Source organism: Cucumis melo, chromosome 8 (assembly GCF_025177605.1).
Source record: "Cucumis melo cultivar AY chromosome 8, USDA_Cmelo_AY_1.0, whole genome shotgun sequence".
Classification (NCBI taxonomy): domain Eukaryota; kingdom Viridiplantae; phylum Streptophyta; class Magnoliopsida; order Cucurbitales; family Cucurbitaceae; genus Cucumis; species Cucumis melo.
Window position 1 is genome coordinate 25,881,589 of NC_066864.1, and position 12,209 is coordinate 25,893,797.

The following is a 12,209-nucleotide window of genomic DNA, read 5'->3' on the forward strand; positions in this document are numbered from 1 at the left end:
AAGTGTTGAATGACAACATTCTCACACTTGATCACCATTCTTAATCCCATAAACTCTAATACATGTCTTGTCATCAGTAAGCTTTTCGCCTCCGTAACAAATTTGTCTTGAAAGGAAAAAGAATTGAAAAACATGAATTACATTTTTTAGAAATATGGTGTGAACAGATTTGGAATCCAATTGTAATATGATTTAAATTAATAAAAGGTAAAAAAGGAATAAAAGAAAGGAAAAACATGGAACCCAGGGGACTACAACATCTTTCTCTTTTCCCACTTTTATTGTTTTACCATTGTTGCACTGGTGTACCATATCACCTGCTGCAGATTAAGTTGTGTTTTTTTCTTTCCTTTTTCTCACTTTAGTTTGTTCGTACGTCAGACTCCAATCGACAGCCATACAACTCCCATATTTTCTAACTCTACATCAATATTTCCTATTTAGTTTAGTTACAAAGTATTTTGACTTTTTTTTAATGTTTTTAAAACTATCCAAATTGTTGGATAGTCAGTGTGTTTTCTACAATTTCACACTTCTATATCTTTTATTATTTATCCACTTTTGCCGTTTTCATAGTTTTTTTTTTTTTTAAAAAAAAAAAAACTTTTCCTCAAAATATACCCAACAAAATTTGCTACAATAATAAAAGAATAATAATAAAGAAATAAAGAAATTGATAAATAAATCTAAATGAACTATTGAATGAAATTAGTTTGAAAATTAATTACATACAAGAGTTTCTTCCTAATCAACACCATATGAATATTAGTCTCTGACTGAATCTAAGTTCATTAATCAATTTGCATCTCATTGGAGTTAGCTTTATAAAAAATAAAAAATAAAAAAATAAAAAAAAGTTGAGGTTATCCAATTCTAAAAATTCATCATATTCACTTCCTTTCTTAATTTTCAAATCAAACAAAAGCACAAACTGAAGAGCCAAAAGACATGTTTGACATTGTGTATGTGTGTATAACAATTTCTAAGAGTCCAAAACATTCTCATTATATGCATTTGGACTAAATTATAAAATCGACAACACAGCAAACTGGTTTTGCTAATAAATTTACACCCCAGAATCACATTTCATAAAATTTTCATAGAAGGGTTAAACTCCTCTTGAACATCGACCGTTCTTTGCTGTAGCACAAAAAGGACTATATTATGTATAAATGTCGATTTTGAGTTCGCCTTTCCGAGTTCACAAGCGCCAGTCTTTTGCTTCCTCAACTGGCAGCAGCTACACAGTATTTAGTTAGATGTACAATTTTGTGTAGGCAAACAGATGCAATTGGCTGGCTTCACTTCTTCAAACTACAAAGCCTTCTCCCGAGGGGCTTTGAAGTAAATGGCTTAGAAAACCTGGAAAAACAAACTTGTTGATCCATCACCAAATGACCTGAGATCCGCAGGTTTAACCAACGCCCTACACAATGGGCATGTCCTTTCCCGCTCAAACCTGCACATAGCACCAACCAGTCCAAAATCGGTATCAAAGTGAACAATATATTAAGAACACTAAAGGTAGGTAAGTTGGCATTTTTTTGCTCCCATTCTCCTTCCTTTGGACGTTTTAGTTCCGAAGTCTTGGTTAGTAAAAGTAGGATAAAAATGCTAGTTTTGTTTGAAATCTCGTTTGGAACTAGATAACAAGACTCGAAAATCAAAATTACCAAGTAATTCGAAGTACACCCTCTAAGTTCGCTCAAGATTAAAAAAACCCCAACGTTGGATTGCCTTCTCCCATCTCTATCCATCTACTTACAACAATTATTCCCTTACAAAAACTACCCCCACGAATTACCCTTGTTATCAAGTCCCAACTTTGCAGAGTTTCTCATCCACTAAGCTATGTCTATAACATACGACAATTGAACACTAATAAAAATATTCCAGCAAAAGCTCGAGGATGGTTGTGTTTCACACAGTCAAAAGATGGTGAATGCGGTAGTTTAACCATTGGAAATCACATATGGTCGAACTTTAAGGCTCCACACCATAAGATGAGGAAACCTTTAGTGCTGGATTACTGAAATTGAAATCAACCTCTTAGCAAATGGTCAGTGGTTTAATATTAAGAAGAGTACAATCTAGATTGTGAGAGTATGAAGCATAGGAGAATTTCATGCAATAAACGTACCATTCTGATACACAATCTTCACAAAATATGTGTTTACATCGGAGAAGGATAGGAGCATGCATCTTCTCTTGGCAAATAGCACACAAATCACCGGCTGCGCTGACCTGAATTAGGCAAATAACAAGTTAGATGTCAAGGATATTTTGTTCTGTTCCTTTTATTATTATTATTGTTGTTGTTATTCTTGTTATTGTTATTGTTATTCTTATTATTATTCCTGTTGTTGTTATTGTTGTTATTCTTCTTATTGTTGTTATTCTTATTATTGTTATTGTTATTCTTATTATTATTGCTGTTGGTGTTGTTATTCTTCTTATTCTTCTTATTCTTCTTATTGTTATTGTTATTATTATTCTTATTGTTATTGTTATTATTCTATTATTCTTATTCTTATTCTTATTATTGTCGTCGTTGTCATTGTATTATTATTGTTATTGTTATTATTGTTATTGTTATTATTATTATTATTATCATCATCATTTATAAAAATTAAAAATAGATTGCCAGCAACCAATCTTCCTATAGGAAAAGTTTGAAGGAACCACTACAGACTACTGAGAGAGAAAAAACGACCAAAATTATGATGAAAGTTGCCCCCAACTAGAAGAGATGACCATCAACATGAGCACAGAACTCAAGTAGCCAAAGAACATATTACCACCCAAAAATCAGTGGTTCAATCCCTCATCCCACGACAGAGAACACACAAAAAGAGAAACAAATAGACAAACCTATAAAGTCTAGAAGAGAATACATTATAAGACTAAATACGAAGAGAACTTAGGATTGCAATCCACAAACCTGCAAGACTTTGCATTCCACTCCCAAGGGTCTTTCCTAAAAGGTTTTTTGCTTTCTTTCCAAACAAAGATCAGACAAAACGGCTTTTATGGCTTAAAACTGAATCCATGGTTGCTTTATCAAAACCCAATTGATTTCTTTTTTTTTTTCTTTTCACAAAAATAAACCTACAAATTTAAGATGCTTGCAATATTTTGTTAATGCAAACGTCCTGAGATAAGTTGGGATGCAGCCAAGACACTCAAGGATTCCCAGAAAAGTAAAATAAAATGCATCAAAATAAAAACATAAATGGCATCCTGCAGTAAGAAAGTTTAGTCAACTGGAGAAGGGCATCCATAAATGAGATTCATTTTACCTGCTCTGATGTCGCATACGCCCCATAATGCACCTCTTTACGTGACAGTGCTTTCAAAGCAGCAAAGAAGGATTGCACCTGAATTCCACATCAAAAAGAAAAGTGAGACAGGGAAGGGAGATAACAGAGAGACCATCTGGTGACAGAATATAATAGTAATAACGAATTCAAAAAAATAATAGAAAACTTACCTTTTCAACAACAGATGTGAGTTTGAAAGTTAAGTACAGTCCGGTCAATAGTGACGAAAATAGACTCCCATACTCTTTGTTCAAAAAGAAACGATACCAAACAGGAGTAGGCAATAAGGCACGGTACAGTAGCAGCAAATATTCGACTAAAGTTAGCATTTGACCCTGGAGAAAATGTGACTTTTAGGTGCATTCTCACAGACTGACAAAACAATTGCAAATTCTAAAGTTGCCACTGTATTCACAAGAGGAAATTTTTTTAAAAGAGAAATAAACAATAAGCTCAAATAAAGGATATTTGTTACTGAATCCAAAAGGAATCTATTGCATGAAGTATAAAAAAGAGCTAACTTCTATGTTACCTCACCTGTTTACGATAATTGCGGCCTCTACTGTTCTTGTAATACATCAATAGAACACACTTGACCACCATCACTGCCTGACGGACCAAAGTGTCTGAGAAACCAACAGAAAACCATATATTTCACCTAATTAGTTACCAAAAAAATTGTTTGTGATTTACTTTCATAAACTAGAAAGCAAAGATGAAGATTCTTCTTTTATTTTTTTGCTGAGCATACAATTCAGCTTCTAGTTTAATACGGGGGGTTTTAATTCAATGAATGTGAATAAATATATGAATTGAAGTATTAGAAAAGACTTTTTCAAAAATGTCATTTAATCGTAAATAGGAAGGTGGGAGTGTGTAAATGGAAAAGGCATAATTAAAAACAATTTAATCACTAGTAAGATACTGACATAAACACATTTTTAAGCAAGTAGATCTAGAATATCAAAGAAATACCAAGCCAATTCTTTTTATACTTTTCTGATCTCGTAAAGTTTATGGCTTTCGACTGGTGTAGTGTAGCCAACAGAAGTTTTTTTATAATTGTTACACTTTAATTTGATTGGAAAGTGTTTCTTTAACCTTTCTCCTTTCGGGAGGGGGGCTCATGTCCCTTTGGCCTTTGCCAGTTAGGTTATCATCTTTTGTTGTTTGTTTATTGAATGAAGTGTTTTAAGTTGGAGAAAATTTGAGAAAATAAATCATTCAGAGAAAAATTAAGAAAATAAATCATTTGAAGAAAATTATGTGCGTAGGCAATCTAGCATAGTTAGTAAAACTACTCCTTTGTCACAATAACACTTGTATATTATGATCGGTGAACATACAATAATAATCAGTAATAACTTTAACAGAAGGTTACCATTCACCATAATGATGAAAATAGCATGCCAAAAAGGAGGAATCGCTCTGGGAGGACACATGATCAACGGATATAAAAGGTCATCATTCTGATACCACCAGTACACACCAATAACATGAATGGTGAATGCAAGAGAAATGCAAACCAAAACAGAAATTTTTCTCTCTCCCTGCAGGAACACCAATAAAGCCCACGTTTAGAAAAAATGGAATAAAGAAAAAACAACAGGAACAGTACAGCAAGATTGGTGCCATTCCAGGGAAAGATAACGAGCTTGGTCATTGCCATATATAAAGTGATCAGGCATTAGCCAAACTAATAAGTAGAGTGATTCAGGATACTACTTCTGATAATCAGAAGGAATTTATTTCAGGACGAAAATTTTAAATCCATCCCTAACTGGAAGGGCAGAACAAGTATAAGAAAGTCTACCTTGTGAATGGCCTGGTCTATACTCAATCTTAAGAAGGCAAATGATTCTGTTGACTGGGAACTGTTTCTGTGTTCTGGTTTTTTAATAAGAAACAATTGCATTGATGGTATGAAATTTCAAAAGGGGAGCCTAATAGAGAGATTACAAAAGACCTTTCAAATTGAAAGGAGATTGGAATAGCTAAAGTGATGGAATAAGGGTTGACTGGAAATTTCTGGGAACAAAACTATTAAGAAATGGGCTGAATAACTTCAGATAGAGGAAAATAAAATCCAACCACCATGTAAATATATGATTTCACCTAAGCTAAAAAGGGAAGATGGACACTATGAAAGAGTTGAGGAAAGGAGGATCACACCATTTCAATTGACAAGGCAGCGGATGCTAAAACATGGAGGTAGTTAATATAGTTTTGTAGCTCTATCGCATCAAAAGAAAAATAGTTTTGTAGCTCTAGATGCCCACATTTCTCTAATATAAGGTAGCCCCAGACGCATGTCTTAGGCTATAACTTTCATGACTCTTCAAGATACCAAATAATAAAGATTAACTTATCCCCATTAGGCCTTGTAATCTCCTAATGGCACTTACCTTCTTCACTTCTTTAAACAAATAATAATAATAATAATAATTTTTATATATAAAAAATAAAATATATACGTATATTAAATAAAAAATTTGTTTATATTTTTAAGTGCCCCAGCGCCGATTGCAGGCACCTTGACTATTCTCACAGGAAAACAGCCTAACTCCATCATGTTTGATTGTCAAGTAGTTCGTAGAATCTGGCTCGAGGGAATATGTGCTATTTTGTGGGGGTTTAGGGTGAGAGGAACAATAAAACCTTTAAATGGTCTAGTCCTTTGCTAGGTTCCATTTCTCCTTGTGGCACCTTCGACTTTCGTAGGCTCTTTTCTTATATGCTCTTCTTTTTCTCTTTTTTTTTTTTATCCATGAGTGTTCGGGCCATCTTATTTGTAGCTCGACTAATCTCACGAGATAACCGTCTGACCCTACAACATTTGGGTGTTAAGGAAACTCATGAGCAGGTAGCCACAATGGATTGAACTCATGATTTCTTAGTTAGTTATTAAGACTATGTTTCCCTTTTTACCTCTAGGCCAACCCATGATGGTTCTCTTGTATGCTCTTGTATACAACATATTTATTTCCCTCAATGAAACCTTGGTTATTCATTAAAATAATACATGTGTGTGTAATAAGTAACTTGTAGGATACTAAGTAATAAATTCTAAGTAGGTGGTCATCATTGCTTGAATACATACTCGTTAAAACATTTATGGTTCACATAGGAACCTATTGACCAATAGGCCAGCATAGGATTTTTTACGACCTACTTCACTTCTATTTCATACTCCTTCAACATACAAGACACACACACACACAAACAATAAAAAGATAAAAAAAACACCCTGCAGGAAGCCCAAACATTAAAATATGCCATAACACACCTTCAAAGCTGTTTGTTTTCGCAAAATATCATTTGACTTATACATGAAAGCAGCTATCCATATTGTCACAAAGAATCCTGCAAGTTTAGGGCATAAGTATCAACACCAGAAGAAGAAGAAATTGCAGAGAAATATATGTGGAGACATGTAATATTAGAACAATTTAATCTTTTATAAATGTCAAAACAAAATAACGAGAGCATTCTTAAATATTTCTATATCTGACTATACATTATAATCAGTTCTGGGTCCAATCAAATATTGATTAAAGGTGATAGACTTTTGATTCTACTTCTTTTCGTTTCTTTCGTTCTGAATTTTAATTTTAACTAAAAATTTATTGGCTTTTACATTCTTGTTATTCAACATCTAAATCACCTTGACATAAGTAACTCTTCAAGAGGGAAATGAAAAAAAAAAATCCCTGAGGTATCGTATCGAAGGGAAAGATATTTACATGATTCAATTTCTGAGAATAGGATTAGATTGATACAGACGATGTTAAGTTCATCTGAGCTACAATATAATATACACATAAATGCAACTAATTGTCTCCCAAGGAAACGCATGTAAATTTTGCATATTAGCCAGAAAAAGCTTAAACATTAATAATTAGCATCAAGACCGCAAAGGATTAAACCCCCCCAAAAAATGACCGGTAATTAGCAACAAGACCATAATTTGGTAAATTGATATAAAATTAGTTAAAAGACAATATAATTATTAAAAGTAAATAAGTAAACTAATACAAGAATCTTACAAGATGGCTAACAATGCACATAATTTGAGAATCTAACAAAAAGAACTACTTTCCTTGTTCATCGATTTTTGTACAAGGAGACTTTACATCTAAATTCATCAATTAAATTTTATTTTAACCATTAAAAACATGATGAAGTAGATGATATGAGCTTCACATTAATCTTTATGGATAAACAAAATTGATTTTAATTATTAAGTAATTTGTCTGTTTGTCTATTTCTATCTTCATGCACTACACTTCAAGATTTTAGAGTTTATAGAAATTTAAATGAGGTATAATTCTTGGTTGACTTTGATAGCTTGAGCTTTTGCTACTGTTAATAAAACATTGATTGTATATTGGAAGATTATTTTTCCCAAGTTGACAGTTTGTAAATTCTGCCCGTTAGTTTGTTCGCTTCTCTATTTTCAATTGCATTTGGTAATGGAAAAGTCACCAAGTGATCATAAAAGTTAAATTCCATTGGTTTTCAAAATTTCCATGATATTTCAAGACTTTCAGTCAACTTTATTCAGCTTTTTTTCTTATAGAAAACAATCAAAGACAATAAAGCTAAAGAGCACGTATGCTTGCTCCATAAAGACAATGCAGTAGTTCATGATTGTCCATAATCCAGCCACATTCATGACAACTTAAAATTGGAAGTAAATAAATTTTTGGTAACCTATAGTAAGTTAAGATCATGAATAAAGTCAAGGCAGGTACCTTGCAAATGCTGTCGAATGAAGACCACCAGTAGAAGAAAACTAAATGGGAGTATCTGTTCAATCCCCCGAGCAGCCTGTTGAATGTCATATCTCTGATAAGAAGAATCCCTGCTATTTCCTCCAGCTACCTCCGAGGTGTCTCCATCAGCACCTGCATTTATCGATTCAGGAATACCCTCTCTTGCACCACGTTCATTAGCAGACTCACCCTGGCTAAGCTCCGACCCCAAGGTCACAGAAGCCAACCCTGAAACAGATTGCAAAGACACCGCATTCTGGCCGCTAACATCCCTCGCTTGCCCAACTACTAGTCCAGCACCATCCCTACCATGTTCTGGTTCCCCTGCCCCAATTATCCTAATTGAAACCTCTCCATCATTGGTGGCACCTGACGATTCTTCGATATGGCTGCGAAGATGGTCTCGAAACCCCGAAGGCAATCGAGCACTTATCAATGCCTCCGATTCTTGATGACTTTGACGGCCACGAAGAAGACCCGAATACTCTAATAGTGCAGAAAGCGGAGCCTGAATAATATTTGAGGCAGCTAACATTCCAAACCTTCTTGAACTACCACTGGTGGAAGCAGGTCTATGAGAGTCGGGGTCGCTACCAGACCCTTCCATTCGGGTGAATGGCCTAACCCTACTCATCATAACATTCTTGACAATCAATTCAACAACATAACGAAAAATTTGACTATAACATAAAGAGGGAAGACAAATTTCCTTGTAAAAGAAGCAAACTAAAGATAATGAAACTGAAAGCTACAAGAAATGGGCAATAAAAACTATCAAGAACGAGTAAAAGAAGCAGAACTCAAAATTACCTTCTCCGCAAACGAGACTCCGTGGAGAACCTCAGATAAAGAAAAAGAAGATCATCACATGGCAACAACCCAGATAACAAAATCAAATCAAAAGTACTTCTAGCACCAACAAGAACACAATAACAATACTGAATCAGAAATCAAGCAAGTGGGGCACGATCATCGGATTAAAAAAGGTCAAAGAAACCGGCGAATCACGAAAAGGGGTGAAAGAGGGAGGGGTTTGATTGAATAAATGGATGAAAATGGTGGCAGTAAAAGAAGGGTGATGGGAAAGAAGATGAAAGAATATGGAAAAAAAAAGAAAAAAAAAAAGCCTTGATGGGATTCCGATGGTGATGATGAACAAAAATGGCAGAAATTTGAGCCCTATGAAGCTCGAGGGAAGAAGGGAAAGAGAGCGAACAAGAGAAAAAGGGGAAAAGATCAAAGGGTAAAGGGAGAAAGAAGGTCAGCTCTCCATTATCAATATCCGATCGCAAATTCAAACAGGATTGAAATTTGATACCTTTATTTCTATGGCAATCTATTTGTTGTTGCCATCATACGTGGAATAGAAGCCAGAAAAATCAAAAGAATGCAAATTTTTCTCTTTTGACATGGGAAGAACTCACTTGGTTCGGTCCATATGATCGATACATGTTAGGTTGGTCCAATTTAATCTACTTTACTTATCAATCTCATCATGTTTTGAGGTTGGTACTTCTATTTTTCATCCATACCACTCGTCAAACTTTTGTTACATTTCATTTTTTTGGATGTGAAGTCATACAAAGTTTATGTTTTTTTAGTAACAAATTTAACCATTAGATTTAAAATATTATTATATATAGACAAAAGAATTTATTGTTATAGAAAAAAAAATTGAAAGTTTAGAAATAATAGACCGTTTTGATGAAAGAAATTAGTGATAAAGTCATTGTTGTATACATTTGATAAATCAAGGAATACAAGATCTTAAATCAAGATAAACACTAACGCTAGATTTTAGTTTAAATTTATGGAATTGATGGTTGAACTTGTCTATAAGTCAGCTTACTTTTCTTCAAATATTCTTTTAAAATTGGATTAGTTTTTTTTATTTATATTTTGTCAAATTGAGTAAGTGATTTAACAAAAAGTAATACATTACGGTAAAGTTGCAATAGTTGTCGAAATCCTACGTCTAAAAGGTAGTGGGTAAGATATTGACTTGAATTGAGTTGATTTTAACGATATATGAAAAGTTTGGAGTATCGAGTTGATTATTATAGTCCTTAATTATAATAGTTTGATTATAATGATTTGTATTTGAGGTATAAATTATTTGAATTTGAGTTATAATAGTATCTATTGAGGTTTAAATTATCTTAAATTGAGAATGGAATAGTAAACATTTTAGCAAAGAACAAAAAATAATAATAATAATGAAGGTTAAATAGTATGAACGGTAGCAAATAATATATATTGTAACAAATGAAAATTTTGAAATAGTATTGACTATAGTTAGTTAAAGAGCACAAAATTATATTTACTATAATAAGGGGTGGTTATTATATTCCTGAAGAACCTTTGCCCCAAACACCCCATTAGTGTTTGGTTCATCAACTTCATAAGTTAGTGTTAAATAACTTAATTTCACAAACTCTAATATTATTCAATAGTGAAGTTTGCACATTATCAACGAACTCCATCTTTTCCTTTCTTTTTTTTTTTTCTTGCTCCAATATTCCCAACAATCATCTCCCTCTATTGTTGCCTCACTATGGCAACATGCTCCGAAGATCACCTTTTTGCTATCGAGCTCCCACAACCAACCTGACACTCATCTCCTATACTATCATCTTCAAGGTTTCACTTCGTGCAACTACCACCTTTGGTTCTCAACTTCAACCGTCACCTTTTATGACCAACTTCATTGTGGATCGTGACCTCAAGAATGAGGCAACAGAATCCCTAATAATGACTAACTCTAACAACCAATCAAGTTGGTTATATACTTTAAAACAAAAACAAAAACTCAGTCATTGAAAGTCTTTTTAAACTAAAGAAATCAACTCATTTAGTTTATATTGTTTAATGCAACATCAATAAAACATATTATAAAGCATATAGCCAAACCAAAAACACTTGTGTGTAAAAAAACGTTTGAGAAAATGTAATCAAACACATTTGAAAACGCTCAAGGTCTAACGCCACTTTGAAGTTTTTTGAGAAATAAAGTATTATTAAGGAAAACTTACTGTAACGACCCAACTCTTTATACTAAGTCGAAGTCATTACTAATTTAAAAGATAAATAAAATTTATAAATTTAAAATAAAAAATAAAACAAAACCTCGAATTTCTCATTAAAAGCATAAAAAAATGTATATAGAAATAAGTCTAAAAATAAAATTCTAACTCGGGCCTCATCTAGTTTTAAAGAAATAAAATAAAAATAAAAGAATAAAATAAAAATGCAAATACTAGAATCCGAATAATGACATAAAGTGGAAGCAAAATGGTTCCTATGACTCGCCACGGTCACTTCTTGTCAGTCGTCAGTTTGTCTTTGCCCTTCCCCCTACCTCTACCTAAAAAATTAAACAAGAAAGATAGTATAAAAATATACTTTATAAGGGACCCACTACTAGTCCCGCTAGGTGCTTGTTAACTTTCTATTAGAGTCTTGTAAAGTGGTACCCCCGAACTGGCACCTTCCCAAACACGTGCAATCTGTAATCTTGTAGGAACATATCTAGTCTTCGGTGACCCAAAGGAACACCTAGGACAAGCTGGTCTGTAGTGTACCCGAAGGAAACACTAAGACAATCTGGCTGTGAGTGATCCCGTCGAATCACTCATAATCATGTCTATGTCAATGTCAATGTCATACTAGACTGGTGATTTCGTCGAACTACGTAGTCATAAAAAGGTTGTGATCCCGAGGGACACCCATGTGGGTAAGACTCTAATAGAATAAGCTAATAGTAACTCTATCCATAGCATGTAACGTGTCATAACATAACAATCATAGCATACTCATCCGAAATACCCTAATCATAAACATAACACAGTTGTCCTCATCAACCCTAATTATAAACATAACACAGTTGTCCTCATCAACATACCACTAGTCATATCATAACATTAGTCATCAGCGTCAAATATCATTACAATGTCAGTTGTTATCAGTAACATCGAGTTATGCAATTTAGCTATCGTCTATGCATGACCATATACACATGCGATCTCTTAATTTCAATCGAAAGTCTAGTAGTAGAGTCTCTTACTTGGAGATTAGCTTAATCGAATTCTAATGGTAAAATCACATTTTCCAAGTA

The 12,209-nt window shown here is 33.5% G+C and overlaps 1 protein-coding gene across 1 annotated transcript; it reads right to left on the reverse strand.

Annotated features, from left to right (window-relative positions):
- Positions 1-932: 932 nt before the first annotated feature.
- Positions 933-9,525, reverse strand: LOC103501489 (uncharacterized). The gene is made up of 9 exons (XM_008465076.3): positions 8,906-9,525; positions 8,075-8,721; positions 6,607-6,683; positions 4,702-4,870; positions 3,858-3,946; positions 3,491-3,655; positions 3,300-3,377; positions 2,141-2,244; positions 933-1,459 (listed from the first exon to the last, which is right to left on the reverse strand). Exons 2-9 carry the CDS (start codon positions 8,700-8,702, stop codon positions 1,354-1,356), a joined length of 1,416 nt encoding a protein of 471 aa, XP_008463298.1. The 5' UTR covers positions 8,703-8,721; positions 8,906-9,525; the 3' UTR covers positions 933-1,353.
- Between the last annotated feature and the right edge of the window lie 2,684 nt (positions 9,526-12,209).

Excerpts from the sequence above, each read along its gene's own strand:
- LOC103501489 (XM_008465076.3), bottom strand. The coding sequence starts at position 8,702 with ATGGAAGGGTCTGGTAGCGACCCCGACTCTCATAGACCTGCTTCCACC. Across the intron at positions 6,684-8,074 it reads CATTCGACAGCATTTGCAAG|GATTCTTTGTGACAATATGG; the intron begins GTACCTGCCTTG and ends CTAAACTTGCAG. Across the intron at positions 1,460-2,140 it reads GAAGATTGTGTATCAGAATG|GTTTGAGCGGGAAAGGACAT; the intron begins GTACGTTTATTG and ends TGCTATGTGCAG.